Below are 16,240 nucleotides of genomic sequence, written 5' to 3'. Positions count from 1 at the left end.
TGATAAACATAGATCTCGCCCTTACTGTGTATATTAATCTTCCTTTTCCTCAATCACTGGTCTTAGACCAATTCTGAGTCTAGACTATTATGTATTAGGTCAAAATCGTGTTATATTTTGAGTCACAAATGCACGCCATACAATTGTCTATTTCTTCTATATCTACGCATACAATTATTTATTAATCTGTGGGTTACGGAGACGGACTCCAACCAATGGGTGTATCGTCTTTGTCATCGTATTTAAGCGGGACGTTTAAACTTAGCAAGTGGCAAGTGCCTACTTATTAAGTAAAATGTATCCTTGCACGATTTCGACCATGCACCACGAAGTACAAACTCCTAGTACTTACAAAGCTTTTCTTCACAGGTTTGCATAGAAGAAGCCTACATTAGTAGACTTAGTAGCACCACGTCAATTTCCACTTCAGTATATTTTTGTTAAAACCTTTCAGGGATTTTTTTACACTACAATAAAATATATAAATCATTGAAATTCCTATTTTCACCTTCACGTCAGTCATAAAATTATTTAAACCAAACGGTGAAATTATTCAAACATCAGTAACTAGCAACTAACGTTTAATTTATCTATTTAATTTAATGTTCAAGATTATAATTAATATTTTTTTATCTTAATGATATTTATATAAGCTCATTTTGGCATTTTGTTCTTTATGCTAGAACCATATGCCAGCGACTGGGGAAACCTTGCCACATAATCGCTGTTATATATATGCGTTGGTATACGTCAGAGGATTTAAGTGATATATCTATTTCAGAAGCTGTAAAAGTGTTGTCGAGGTAGTTACAGCTAGCTCTAGTTAGTAATGAATGTCGCACGCTTGTCCTAGGGAAGGATTAACCTTGCATTACCGTCGCCACAAAGCGTAGGGTATGTCAATTGTCAGGGTTAGTATTTTAAGGTTGGTCGTTGGGGTGTTTTAGAGATTACCTACTGCTATTTTTTTTTCTGAGACTTCCTCATACATTTTACGACACTATAGCATCTTACTGTAAGTGGCGAATTTATTTTTTTAATTATTTAGGTACGTATTTAATTTACCGTTAAGATTTACAGCCATGTTAAAGCGTAACTATTATTTCAACAAGGCAACAATAAATAAACATAATACTTAGTAGTTACTTGTGGTTTTAATCCTACAATGCCCATTGCCCATCAAATGGGTCATTAAAAAAATATTTAAAGGGAGGTGTTGGATTCGACGACCAATGCAATAATTGGGGCTTCCACGAGTTTTTAGAAGCACGATGGAATTCTCTAAGATAAACTGAATGTGCCATTTTTTTTCTACCTATTTACCTTAATGAATATGATCTATTATGATATTTATGAGGAAGATTAATAAAAATGATTTCTATTGTCTAAAGGAACCAAAACAAGAAATTTAAGTAAATAAAAGTGTGATAACATAAATCTTAAATATTTATTTTAAAAATTTCCTGTATGTACACACTAATTTACACATTTATTAAAATACTTAAGTGTTATCCCTAACTCTATGTACAAGTTCTCTCTCGAATGAGTATCGATCACTTTTTATTCCTTGGTAAATTCGCCTTTACTTAGTATACTCTAGTCTCTTTGTTTCTATGCAGTCTTAATACAGTTTAAAAGTTCTTTATTCGGCGGTGACCACCCACCGAAAGCTTTCTCGAATTCCTTAGCTACAGCTATCGTTAAGTGGTCATTGCATTTGTTTGCGACAATCTGTATGCCCACTGGTAATCCTTTCTCAGTGAGTCCCAGGGGACAGGCGGTAGCGGGTAGGCCTAACGCGTTGAAAATTGTCAAGTACCCGCAGTTGAGGAACTTGTAAAATATTCTGTAGTGCAGATGAGCTGGATATGGAAACGTTGGGAAGAACAATACTGCATCGTCAGATAGCACTTCCTGAAAATTAACAAAAAAATATGTAAAACAGCATTCAGATGGCTTTATTAAATGAACGTAAGAATCTTTCTAAAAAGCAGTAGGTAACATTGACATTCATTCATTCATTATCAGCCGATGAACGTCCACATCTGGACATAGGCCTCTTGCATGGACTTCCAAACAAAACGGTCTCGAGCCGCCAGCATTCAGCGGCTCCCTGCAACGATGTTATCGGTCCACTTAGTGTGGGTTCGACCAACACTGCGCTTTCCAGTGCGGGGTCACCATTCCAACACCTTGGGACCCTAACGTCCATCGGCTCTTCGAACTAAGTGGCTATTGCCACTTCCGCTTCGCGACTCGCTGAGCTATGTCAGTGACTTTGGTTCGTCTGCGGATCTCCTCATTCCTGATTCGATCACGCAGAGAAACTCCAACGTCCATTACCTATTATATTTCAGATCGACGTCCACTGCTGGACATAGGCCACTTGTAAGTAAAGTAAGGTATATAGTATATCTTCCATACACTTACACACACACCCTCACATTTGCCTGTTTAACTTCTGATTCTCAGACGTATACCTACCAATAGCGAAACAAAAGCGAAAGGCTAACCGCTAAACCAGCCAAACCACCGTAGTAAATTGACGAGGAATAACTCACATTGAAATCAGATTTGATCTCCTCGAATATTCGTAGCAGATTATTGTAATAGCTTTTTGGCAAAGCGTCGAAGAACTTCTTCACTGGGCCGTAGGCGACACTCGTCAACGAATGGTTCGACAGGCCGGCCATTTTCTTCAGAACGTCGGGCCATACGGAGATCCACTGGTCCCGTACTTGCGGATCTGTGTAGATGTTACGGACGTTCTCAATGTTGAAGAGAACTCGGACGCTTATCTCCCACATGTGTTCTATGTTCGCGATCTTCAACTGAAATTGTAACAAAAAATCAAGGTTTAATTTTATGTAATTATAAACACAAAAATGTTCATTAAGTAGCGAAAAATAACCAATGTGATAAATTAAGTAAGAAATAAGGAGCCGTGAAAGCCCAGTGGATATGACCTCTGCTTCCGATTCCGGAGGGTGTGGGTAAGAATCTGGTTTGGGGCATGCACCTCCAACTTTTCAGTTGTGTGCATTTTAAGAAATTAAATACCACGTGTCTCAAACGGTGAAGGAAAAACATCGTGAGGAAACCTGCATACCAGAGAATTTTCTTAATTCTCTGGGTGTGTGAAGTCTGCCAATACGCTTTGGGCCAGCGTGGGCCATTCTCTAATTCTGAGAGAAGACTCAGCAGTGAGCCGAATATGGGTTGATAATGATGATGATGATATATTAAGTATATTTTATATTTTATAAGTTTGAATGTGGTGCCAAGTCCCGTGCTTCGGTGAGCTATCATTATCATTAACATCTGATAGTGGTCGTTAATAATTGCATTATCACCCTAAGCCCGTCAACCTTCATTGGAGCAGCGTGGTGGGTCTAAGCTCCATATTCCTTCTCCTTTAGGCCTGGCACTGTAGTGGGCTGTTTAAATAGGTTGACAATCAACTGACAATGTTGAAACAGCTTAAATTAATACGGATCTTTCTTAGGCACTGCATAAATATAGCAGTGCCAATCTATCACATACGTATCTACATATGTAGATACGGGGGTAATTAGGTACAAGAACATGAGGCTTAGAACCCAGCCTTGAGAACCTGTGATAATGAGCACATTGCAGGATGAATTCCTAATATTTCCTAGTGAAGTGCTTTATTACTGGCCATAGGTTTCTCTTCACTGCGGGTTTCTCTTCACTTCTTTCACTGCGGGTTATTACCTGTTTCACTTCAATATTGTACGTAGATTGTATGTAAGCTTTGGCTTTGTCGAGCGCTTTCCTTACATCTGAACCTATTGTGTTTGTGACGCTACTGCCGTCACCTTCCATGTAGTAAAACTTCAGGCGCGTGATATCCACCTGTAATACAATTTATTTTTATAAATCACAACACCATTACATTTCATGGACTGAGATAGGCATGGTAATCCGAATAATATAAAGTCGCGTTTCTTAGCACAAATTTTAAGTAAATACTAATTTGGCAAGACTAATATGGACGGATAGATGCGCATCTATGGACGCCAATCATTACAAGACACTGGTGATCCGTTACTTATTTGTGGCATATATTTTGTTTTCCCGTGAAACAACCCTGTCTTTACTAATATTATTAAGCGGAAGAGTTTGTTTGTATGTTTGGTTGGATGCGCTAATCTTAGGAACTAGTGGTCCGATTTGAAAAATTGTTTCAACGTTAGATAGTCCATTTAACAAGGAAGGCTATAGGATATATATTATCTCCGTATTCCCACAGGAACGGGAACCTTGCGGGTAAAACCGCGCGGCGTCAGCTAGTATTTAAATAATTAAGAAACATCTCAATCAGAAGATGGAAGTTAATTCTACGGTTACGGTGTGGACGGTGTTATGTTGAGAGAGAAGTCGGTTACAAAAATGGTAGCTTATGTAGGCTCTTACCGGTTTGTCCAATGGTACGTCAGGCCCATTGGGTTGTCGTAAAACTTTAAGAAGTAAAGTTAAATCTTCCGCATATCTTGTTATGGGCCCTAGGGCAAAGAACTCCTCAAATTCTGGATCTAAGCAATCTGGTATGTGACCTGAAATTTATATTTGGAAAATATTGTTAAACTATACGCTTTACAACAACTAAGCGGATCTAGCTTAGAACCAGGAGACGAACATAAAAATAGGGTAGGGATAGGCAGAGGTAGGATAGAAATAGGCAGAGGTAGAATAGGGATAGAGTAGGAACACGAGGACGAAGTCGCGGGCGTCCGCTAGTATAACGTACAGTAGAAATACAGCTTGGCAAATTCGCAATTAATTACTTGGACAATACTTGCCTTGTATAGAAAGAAGCTTTGGTGTGGGTTTGTGTCCAAAGATCCCGTTGAACATTGGCGGCAGTCGAAGCGACCCTGCAATGTCAGATCCCACGCCCATAAGTGAGGCTGCTGATGCAATTAACGCTGACTGGAATGGAAAATAAAATACATTGAATATTATGCTTTTTGTAATAAAATGTACATTTTATCGGCCTTCAACGTTGCTCCAATGAGAGTTGACGGGCTTAGGATGTCAATGTTAAACTATTTTACGAGTCACTATCAATCAGATTTTGAAAATGACCGGGATCGTCCGCATAAGATGCTCTCTCTCGAGGCCCAAGGGTGTAAAACCGACTTCTCCACTCCAGGCTATGGCTGAAATTTCTTGGAAATAAAGCACAGTATTTTACAGCTCGATTCAGGACTGTTCCGAAACCACTGGATCAAATGGTGCTTTTGGATTGCCAGACGTATAATACGAGTAGGTATGTAAGCTGGACGCTAACTGTGGCCCTCATAAAAAGGCTCAAAGTCACTCAGCGGGCGAGCTATGCTTGAAGTATCTCTGCGTGATCGAATCAGAAATGAGGAGATCTGTAGAAGAACCAAAGTCACTGACATAGCTCAGCAAGTCGTGAAACTGAAATAACTACGGGCAGGGCACATAGTTCAAAGAGCCGATGGACGTTGGGGTCTCAAAGTGCTGGATCGGCGACCCTGCACCGGAAAGCACAGACCGAGGACATCAAGCGGGTTTTAGCGAGCCGCTGGATGCTGGCGGCTCGAGACTGTTTTGTCTGGAAGTCCATGTAAGAGGGCTATGTCCAGCTGTGGACGTCCATGAGCTGTTAATGTAAATGATGATGTATGAATAAGCAGCAAACTTACTTCTCCACCAGAAGAGCCGCCGGTTGTCCGTTTCTGGTCATACGGGTTCATAGTCAGGCCAGTGACGTTGTTGTACGTCTCCCAGTTCATACACAGCTGCGGCGTATTGGTCACAGCTATGGGCACGGCACCAGCCGCCCTGGCCAAGCGAACTATGTCCGCGTCTTTCTTAGCGGGATTCCTGTAAGGGTAGACGGTACCGCAGTCGTTGCTCATGCCTGAAACAAGTTTCTTTGAGTTTTTATTTAATTTCCCCTTCCCGTTCGGTGCAAGGTACATGTAAATACCTTTTTTTTGACGGCCTCCGTGGCGCAGTGGACTTACAAGACAGAGGTCCTGGGTTCAATCCCCGGCTGGACCGATTGAGGTTTTCTTAATAGGTCCAGGTCTGGCTGCTTTGGCCGTGGCTAGTTATCGACAAAGACGTACCGCCAAGCGATTTATCATTCCGGTACGACGTCGTGTAGAAACCGAAATGGGTGTGGATTTCATCCTCCTCCTAAAAAGTTAGCCCGATTCCATCTTAGATTGCATCATCACCTACCATCAGGTGAGATAGTAGTCAAGGGCTAACTTGTAAAGAATAAAAAAAAATATATGTATATCTTGACTTCTGGACACGTCTTTTGATATTTTTTACGAAGCTAGGCCATGTGACACGACGATTATCTTTCTACAATCGCAGACGTTTCGAAAATGAAAAAAATGTATGGGAATGACGGCCGCGTGGAGCAGTGGGTACATTTAATCTTGGCCACCACCGAAATTAGCCCCCCCCCCATTTTTATTATTATAGAGGTATTACTCTAAAGTTAAAATATTTTATCCAACGGTCCTAATGGACATCGTACAACTTATTGAAAATCAAGGTAAACTACTTTTGCTTCGGAAGAAAGAGCACACATCTATGAGAAAAAACGGCATACCTAGCGAGCCTACTGAAGAGGATTTTGCGTTGGAGAGATATTTAGATATCATATCTTTGTGTTACATTTTATTTTGGATAAATAGATTTGGATTTACTAATTTTATTCATGTTCTATGAACAAAATCGTGACTATCACTGCCCCCTTTCGTATGCCAACACATCGCTACGTCAGCACCATTGATTACAATAAGTTGTTGATGACGAAATTATTGAGGAAAATGTCGTTTCATTAACAAATACTCTAATGAAAAAAGAGGTTTCGCATTCAACCTCGAATTCGGGACTATGCCTTTCTTGATGAATACCAACAAATAAATTAGAAATGAAGGTAGAAAATGCATGTCATTTCATAACTTATTTATTTCAAATTATGTATTAGTTGTTTATAAAATGTTATATAAAATATGTTAACCATATCTAATTGTTTTAAGCTTATTAATCATTTTTTTTTCATTAATTTAAGAACAAGTTAATTATATTTATTATTAGGTGTGAAATGACTAGTGATTTATACCCTCATTTTTAATTTGTTTGTTAGTAAAGAGTACTCATCAAGAAAGGCTGTATATAGTTACTTAATTGGAATATATCAAAATACTAATACTTATATGTTACAAACTTGTATAATTTATCATTCATTTTTAATGGCCGGAGATGATGAAAGTATAGATAACTGCGGTATGCTATTAGGATCAGTTAGTTAAGCAAAATTTAAACTAGGTTATTTGAAATAGATTAATCGTAACTATTGGCAATTATGGTATCAATTTTAAAAGAAACAAAAACCAGATTTCAATTCCTGAACCAGTTCTGTTTTTTTTAAACTGCGTTAGTAATTTTATAGCAGACTGTAACTGATAGCTGCGTGGATAATTATAAATATAGCCTATAATATTATATGTAATTACTTATGTAGCTCTAGGAAATCATGCATGACTTGCCTTGAAAAACGTTATGCGAGCTACAGACCTTTTTTTACCAGTTTTCTGCACAGTCGAACTGTTCATTTAAATTGTCCGTGTGTAGGCAAAACTGTAGGTATAATTTTTTCTAATGATTTTGATTGAAATATCGATTATATAACACTGTAGGTGTACTGTTAAAACTGAAGGTCTGTAGCCCGCATAAAACGTACGAGTAACAATAAAATAGGCGTTTGGTGAAAATAAAATATAATACTAATGTTTAAATAGGTAAATTTCGTGGTATTATAGGCGGTTATCTCTAGATCTACAAAGCCGATTACCAAAAACTTTTTTACCACTAGAAGAAGTCACGGACGTCCGCTTTTAGGCTATATTTTGTCCCCGCATTTTCACGGGAAATGGGTATACGCAAGGGAAACCGAGGGCTGGGAGGTCTAGTTATTTAGAAAAGTAGTTAGCAGAATACCGAAACGATTTGTTGGATTGTAATTTTGTTACCTTCAAGTGCTATACTTTCTTTCACGGTCATGGGTAGACCCAGTAGAGGATATTCTTTGGCAAGTTCTTCTGGGGTGCGATCATTTGATGCGATCATTTTGTCTATACACCTCGCTTCCCTCAACGCCATGTCGTATCGAGGTTCGACCACTGCGTTTAAGTACGGATTTACTTCTTTACATCGTTCGATGTAAGCTTCCACGAGCTCTTCGGATGTGATCTGGAACGTATAGTTTTTTTTTTAATGAGAAAGAATACAATAAGGAACTTAAGCTAAATCCTAATAACTATACAAATCATGCCCACGTGGAATGGTGGCAAGAATACTGGCTGCATTTCCGCGCTGGACAGACAGGCTGATCCTTTGCGCAAAAAAATAGCCAGTCCTTCTGTCACCAGTCGAGGCAACTAGTCGCGGTGAAATGATTCGGTAAAATTTTTTGGCACTGCGACTCCATGGCCCAAGGGTCTCCACGGCAAAAGGTACAAATATGTAACTCTCTGTCAGAGAGGCATACTTGAGCCACTTACTTAGGTTTCAGCTTTTTCTGTCTTTTTCTGTCTTGATTCTGTCTCCCTGATATGACACGGTGCTATAGTGCGACGTATAGTTAGGAGTGGTTTAAAGATGGAAGTTTATAATTTCATAATTATCATCATTATCAACCCATATCCAGCTCACTGCTGAGCTCGAGTCTCCTCTCAGTAGTTAGGCCAATAGTTCAACACGCTGGTCCAATGCGAATTGGCAGATTTCACTGATTCATAGAAACCGAAAGGGGTGTGGATTTTCACCCTCCTCTTAACAAGTTAATCCGCTTCCATCATCATCATAGATTGCATCATCACTTACCATCAGGTGAGATTGTAGTCAAATGCTAACTTGTTAAGTATAAAAATAAAAAATCATGACATGACACCATATTAAATAAATTTTAGGTGTCCGATGACCTGCAATATGATCTTTTAATTTTTAGTAGTCAAGTGACCTCCAATTCTTTCGTACATGTTGGAAGACTTTTTCTATATCTAACATAATAAAAAAGCTGTTGTTGGAATGATTCCCCAAGGTCAAGTGTGTCTTTACAATGTGCTTTTACTACTTACTTTCTCTGTTAGATGTCTCTACTGCAGGACTGTAGAGCCAACCAAAGATAATAAATAAGGATAGTTAAAAAGGGAAGCCGTGATAGCCCAGTGGATAAGATCCCTGCTTCCGATTCCGGAGAGTGTGGATTCCAATCCGGTCCGGGGCATGCACCTCCATCTTTACAGTTGTGTGCATTTTTAGATATATATCACGTGTCACAAACGAAGGTAGACATCGTGAGGAAACCTGCATACCAGATAATTTTCTTAATTCTCTGCGTGTGTGAAGTCTGCCAAATCGCATTGGGCAAGCGTGGTGGACTATTGGCCTAACCCCTCTCATTCTGAGAGGAGACTCGAGGTCAGCAGTGAGCCGAATATGGGTTGATAACGAAAAAGGGATTAGTTCTGGTCTGTAGTGTTAAAAGATTAAAATTCATTTGTTTTTAAATGTCGTGATGAATAGATTGTGATAATTATTATATTCCAGTGTTTATTTAATTAGTGTAAAACCACTTCTGTGTTTACTTTATTGACCTTGATCGGGCAAGACAATTTGGTCGTGATTATTTACTAAAGAATTGATACAACAATAACCATGAGATGGGGTCAAAAACACAGACCGGTTCCGATTGATACTGTAAACCTAGCAGCGAATCCCGATTAACGGCCTTGATCTAGATATGTTATTATGTTGATTAGATATGCCGATTATATACTGATCGGGGCCAATTTATTTATTTTTATTTATTCAAGCATAATCTGGATATAAATAATATTATTATAAAAATTAAAAAAAAGAAAACTTACTAAATTTAAATTATATCTAAAGACTTTTATATTAACTGAGAAAAAGAAATAATTTCTTTACGTATTATGGAAAATAATTCTACATTTTAGAAATTGCAACTTGCAACTCTAGGACAACTGCAGTCATGTTCTATAATCAAACGTACTTAGAACACATATGATTCGTAGGTTAGGTAGTAGGTACTATACTACGGCCTTTCTTGATGAGTACTGTTTACCAACAAACAAATTTAAAATGAGGGTATAAATTACTAGTCATTTCACACCTAATAATAATTATAATTACCTTGTTCTTAAATAAATGAAAATAAATTTGATTAATAAGCTTAGAACAATTAGATACGGTTAAAATATTTTATGTAACATTTTATAAGCAAACCATACATAGTTTAAAATAAATAAGTTATGAAATGACAATATGCGTTTTCTACCTTAATTTCTAATTTGTTTGTTGGTAAACAGTACTCATCAAGAAAGGCTGTAGGTTATGTTTTTTCGCAAATTAATCTTACCTGTCGATTCCTGATCATCATAGCCAATGTTGTGGCGGATTTGAACAGTATTGGATTCCTAGGCGGCGGACATTTTCTGTTCCGTTTGATGTTCAGCAGGATAGTGACCGGCCAGACTACTATCGACAGCAGAGACACCAGGAACTTCAGGAACCACCGCATGAACACGTTCAACATGACGACCTGGAAGTAATGATGAGCCAATATATAGTATCGAAGTTTAATCATCATCAAATCAGCCGATGGACGTCCACTGCAGGACAAAGGACTTTTGTAGGGACTTCCAAACATCACGATACTGAGCCGCCTGCATCCAGCGAATCCCTGCGACTCGCTTAATGTCGCCAGTCCACCTGATGGACGCCATTCCAGTACTTTAGGACCCCAACGTCCATCGGATCTTCGAATTATGTGCTGTGTGATGATGATTATTATTATCACTCTATTTTAACCCGCTTCTTGAGTCAAGCGTCAAACGTCTGAGCGTCAAGCTTAGCAAAAGTTCTGTGGCCGAGAAATAATACGCGCGAGACGATTTGAGCAATTTAGAACATAATGTCAAAGTGGCTTGGATGATTGGCCTTCGCTTTAGAGTAATGACCATCATACGGTCAACTTAATGCTATGTGCCTACTGCGTAATTGGGAGTTTCAACTTTCTTTCGAAAATAGCTTTCACGAATATATAGTAAGTATCTATACTATTGTAATAAATCTGACGAAAAGATTTTAGCTGTAAATATTATAAACTCCTCAAACCTATGAGACTCGGACCTCGCTTAGAGGGCCATTCGGGAGGATGTAACCGTGACCTGAGTGAATCAATCCGGACGCCCCCGAGATCGTGAGTTAGAAAACCCACGTCTGGGTGACGTTAAATATAGGGGACCTTGTCTTCGCCGGCGATGGTATAAGGTTCAAGTTGTGGGTCAAGCTATGAAATCATATCAGGCGCTGGACGTCCACTGCAAGATATAGGCTTTTTGTAGGAACTTTCAAACATCACGATCCTGAGCCGGGTTTTGAAGTGTTAACTTCTTATGGTAGGCTCAATCGCTTCGTAACGTAACGCTGTACGGCGCCATTCTGTCTTGCTTCCGTTACTTTCACGCATACGTCAGGTTTAAGTCATCACTTCTGCTGAGCATATACGTTTCTTTTTTTTCTTGTAACAAAATCCTATCCCTAGCCTGGTGTTACACCCAGTGCCTTAGAGTACGTTCAACCGTCGCGTCACGATCATTATCATCGTTTCGCATCGACGTTTCTAATTAGAATAGCTAAGCTAATGGCCTTTCGTCGTTGGTTTGTCATAACAAGTATGAAAGAGATACGAATATGTCACTAGCGCGTCAAAACTGAGGCAAACAAAAGCCAAACTTTTATTTTTGACGGCCTCTGTGAAGCAGTGGTATGCAGAATTAAGAAAATTCTCTGGTATGCAGGTTTCCTCACGATGTCTTTCCTTCACCGTTTGAGACACGTGGTATTTAATTTCTTAAAATGCACACTACTGAAAAATTTAAGGAGCATCCTCCGGACCGGATTCGAACCCACACCCTCCGGTCATATCCACGGGGATATCACACCGGAAAAAGTTCAGATTTACCCAAAATAGAAAGATGGAAGCAGATTAGGAGGATGAAAATCCAGACACGGTTTCGGTTTCTACACGGCATCGTACCGGAACGCTAAATCGCTTGGCGGTATGTGTTTGCCGGCAGGGTGGTAACTAGCCACGACCGAAGCCTCCCACCAGTCAGATTAAATCCTCATTGATTTGCCGTGTTGGGAATCGAACCCAGAACCTCTCTGTTGCGCGACTAACTGCGAGAATGCAGTCAAGATCATTAGTATAATGTTGGTCAAGTAGCAGGTTCAAGTCCAAGCTTACACGCATCATTAAAACGTGTAATTGTTTTGTACTAACCACTCAATTAGCGTAAGTAATTAAATATGCATTCAAATTGTCTTTATTCAAGACCGGTATACGATGCTGATACGCAGTTTTCGAATAAATTATATCCATATTAATATTAAAAATGTGAAAGTAAGTCCGTCTGTCTGTTACATTCACGACTGAATCACTAAACCAATTTGGATGAAAAGTATACCTATAGATAAACGTAGGTGCTTTTTATCCCGGGAAAACACAGTTATGGTTTTCGCGGGATTTGTTAAACTGAATTTTAGGCGGACGAAGTTGCGAGCCACCGCAATTTTTTTATAATCGTAATGTAATGGTGTAGCGAAGTAAGGGCCAGAGGAGCAATTGCCAAAAAATTCAGTCGACCCAGCGAATTTCCAGAAAGCCCACTTTAGTTCTTAAGAGTTTACAGTTTCTTACATATAAGGCTAAAACGTATGGTATTTGTGATTTGTTGCTTGCGTAATTGTCAAAGAGAAGCTAGACTTGATCCGCTAGTACCCAATATTCAAATAGCACATAAGACAATAATCAGACAAATCTATAGTTCCGCATACTTGCTAGAATGCTATAAACATAACATTGTAGGTGTATGACCTGCGACACTTATAAATAATGCATATAACATGTACTTTATACATTGGCAAAGACTGCACACACAGTATCGTCATGGAATTTTAATTATTAGATGAGAAAGGAGCAATAGAAAGTATACGGAACTCCTTTGACGATGGTGAATCCTGTCAGATATAACATAGTCACCACTATCAGCCTATTTTATCGGCTCACTACAGGGTCAGGCATCCCTCTTTATATGAGAGAGGATATGGAATTTAGACCCATCACACTGCACAATTAGTAGTATAGTAGTTATATTATGGAATATAATTATGGATAATACGCAAATGGTAGATACACTACCTAATTATATAAAACAAATTTGAGTAGTTTTCCAAAAATCCCTAGGGTGATCAAGTTATATTCTTTTTTCACATTTGTACACCTGTACAAATGTGAAAAAAGAATATAACTATTAATATATACTACTAAAAATAGTAGTGTTCCTCAGTGCCTGAAGACAAACGTCTTCGAACAGTGCGTGTTGCCAGTGATGACCTACGGATCCAAGACTTGGTCTTTAACTATGTTTTAATAGAAGGCTCAAAGACACTCAGCGGGATCCGCAGACAAACCAAAGTCACTGACATAGCTCAGCGAGTCGCGAAGCTGATGTGGCAATGGGCAGGCCACATAGTTCGAAAAGCCGATGGACGTTGGGGTCCCAAGGTACTGGAATGGCGACCCCGCATCGGAAAACGCAGTGTTGGTCGACTCTCACTAGGAATGAGGATATCAAGCGGGTTGCAAGAAGCCGCTGGATGCTGGCGGCTCGAGACCGTTGTGCTTGGAGATCCATACAAGAGGTCTATATCCAGCAGTGGACGTCCATCGGCTGATAATGAAGACGATGATGACTCTGCAATAATGTTATTTAGCAGGCTGTAAGATAGTGATAAGCAGAAACTTTCAGGCTCAGTTTGATATAGTGATTTTTTAGACAAAGAAAGAAGATTAAAATATTTTTATTCGGTTAGAACACTTTTATAAGTGTAGCGGAAACAATTCCAAAATCGTAGGTATGAGAATCGCTAATAAAAATATAACGTATATTTTTATTAGCGATTCTCATTTTTTTATTGTTTTAAATTAGCGAAAATATCGCATAACGAAGGTAGACACATAAAAAATATTTCCTTGAGTAATATTTGAACTAAGGAAATAAGCACAATTGGGAAAAAATAATTGGGGTCAATACAACTAAATTAAATTAAATACTCGTATCTATTGTAGATATTAAGTATGTTAAGTCCCTACAAACTCACCTCAAAAAATTATTCGAATTTAGCTACTCCACTGAGAGCACACATGCAAAATTTAGTGTTTATTTACATTATATATTTAAGTATAGTATATTAAGAACATACAACTTGACATTGTAGTCTTGGTATTTAGATATTATTAATTAACCGACTTCAAAAAGGAGGAGGTTCTCAATTCGGTCGGTATTTTTTTTTTATGTATGTACACCGATTACTCAAAGACGCCTGGACCGATTTCAAAAATTGTTTTTTTGTTTGAAACGGTATAGTCCCCATTTGGTCCCATTGCCATTATGTCAAGATCTGATGATGGAATCCTGGAGAAATTGAGGGGAACTTTCGAAAATTATATGGGTGTCTAGTGTGTTCGTAAACTTTTCCATTTAGTACGTTTAAGCACTACAATTTTATGAAGGTTTAAAATCGATCTGATGATGGAGCCATAAAACAGACGAGGGAACTCCTCGGCGATTTACAGCAGATACCTTGTTTTTGGGCTTGATTAATTTGTATTAATGAGAACTTTCCACATAGATAGGTTGTGACTGTCATTTAGTGGTTTGGTAATGAAGAACAAGGACAATTAAGGGAACTCCATAACAGTTTACAGTAACTACCTAGTGCTTGATTAATTTGTATTGCTGAGAATTTTGTACCAAGATGGGTTGTGACTGTCATTAGGGGTCTGATGTATTCGTTTGAGATAAAATTTTACACTAAAAATGGAAAAATAATAAAAATTTTAATAAAAAAAATACAACCGACTTCAAAACCTAAAACGTACCCACTACACTAAAAAGCGAAAAATAACATCAGAATATGTTCTACCTGCTGATCAGTATGAAGGCGGTGCTTAGCCGGTGTTGTCTTAATTTAAGCCATTTCTGACAGGACCACATGAAACAACACTGTCTGCAAAATCTAAATCTTTAAGATATTCTCACATGGCTTGAATTAATACATTACCGGCTTAGCACCGCCTTCATACTGATCAGCAGGTAGAACATATTATGATGTTATTTTTCGCTTTTTAGTTTAGTGGGTACGTTTTTAGGTTTTGAAGTCGGTTGTATTTTTTTTATTTGTTTAAATAACTTTCGTTCATTAATAAACGACTAAATGAAATGAAGACAATTATATCTCTAGTATAAAATATCGTTGGGTCAGAACATAATTGTTACCTTCACAGATATTCTTCTCAGCAAAATAACACCTATTTGCGAAAAAACATAGTGAACGTTTTCCAAAAAATTTGCCATCCATTTCGGGTACCACACATGTGAATTGTTTAACAAAACTTCAGCCAGTACAAATCCTTGATACACACTAGCACTTAGAACCATCAAAAACAAACGAGTAAAAATGTACAGACCGGCGTTTAGACACGATAAACACAAATTTAATATCGAGTTCTTCATTATACACGAATGTACGTTTAATAGCTAGATTTTACATCACTAATTCACTTAAATTGTCTTTTCTTTTACTACCCACATAGATGATAAAACAATACAAACAATATAAGTTTTCTGAACGAAATACACGTGCTCTGGGCAGACTTCATTTTCGAAAATGAGGGTGCATACGACACGACCCTTGCATTGGTGTATTTTAAAAAAAATATATATATATTATTTATTACACTGCACTTAACACTTGTAAAGTACAATAATATAACTGACAAAGGAAACTACGAGCTACTTTATAATGCGAACACGTATAATAATGACCTTTTATTCATTAGTAGCACAAATGAGTTGATAAGCTATCACGACACGTTCGCGGCTAGTTGTGTGATTTATGAATATACAAATAGTGTAAACAAAACTTATATCATAGATCGAATGTAAACATGCAGTAAATTTTGAACTGAATTATGAAAAAAATATTTTTTAACCAGTTGGAAAATAAAATGTAAACTTTAATAAAACTGGATATATAATTAGTTAGTATTTTTTTTCAGCTATGTAGATTT

The 16,240-nt window shown here is 38.1% G+C and overlaps 2 protein-coding genes across 6 annotated transcripts in view; both read right to left on the bottom strand.

The window, feature by feature from the left end:
* LOC112055893 (guanine nucleotide-binding protein G(q) subunit alpha) overlaps positions 1–716 on the bottom strand; it is a 38,805-nt gene extending 38,089 nt beyond the window's left edge. For 3 of the 4 annotated variants that reach the window (XM_052884574.1, XM_024096189.2, XM_024096188.2), the window contains exon 1: positions 353–715. The gene's annotated coding sequence lies outside the window, so the exon portion shown is untranslated. Of the gene's footprint in view, positions 1–352 lie in introns of all 4 variants that reach the window. The other variant, XM_052884576.1, reaches the window with a different exon arrangement.
* Positions 717–1,433: 717 nt separating this feature from the next.
* Positions 1,434–16,240, bottom strand: part of LOC112055895 (fatty-acid amide hydrolase 2-B) — a 33,854-nt gene continuing 19,047 nt past the window's right edge. Inside the window, exons 1-9 of one of the 2 annotated variants that reach the window (XM_024096192.2) lie at positions 15,447–15,735; positions 10,460–10,642; positions 8,049–8,268; positions 5,697–5,914; positions 4,824–4,953; positions 4,438–4,577; positions 3,736–3,876; positions 2,562–2,831; positions 1,434–1,914 (exon numbers count right to left, since the gene is read on the bottom strand). In XM_024096192.2, coding sequence (XP_023951960.2) covers positions 1,612–1,914; positions 2,562–2,831; positions 3,736–3,876; positions 4,438–4,577; positions 4,824–4,953; positions 5,697–5,914; positions 8,049–8,268; positions 10,460–10,642; positions 15,447–15,683 — 1,842 coding nt within the window. In that variant the 5' untranslated portion in view covers positions 15,684–15,735 and the 3' untranslated portion in view covers positions 1,434–1,611. Of the gene's footprint in view, positions 1,915–2,561; positions 2,832–3,735; positions 3,877–4,437; positions 4,578–4,823; positions 4,954–5,696; positions 5,915–8,048; positions 8,269–10,459; positions 10,643–15,446; positions 15,736–16,240 lie in introns of those variants that run through there. The other variant, XM_052884598.1, reaches the window with a different exon arrangement.

The sequence above is a fragment of the Bicyclus anynana genome, chromosome 12, assembly GCF_947172395.1.
Source record: "Bicyclus anynana chromosome 12, ilBicAnyn1.1, whole genome shotgun sequence".
Classification (NCBI taxonomy): Eukaryota; Metazoa; Arthropoda; class Insecta; order Lepidoptera; family Nymphalidae; genus Bicyclus; species Bicyclus anynana.
This window is presented reverse-complemented; position numbering and strand designations above follow the sequence as displayed.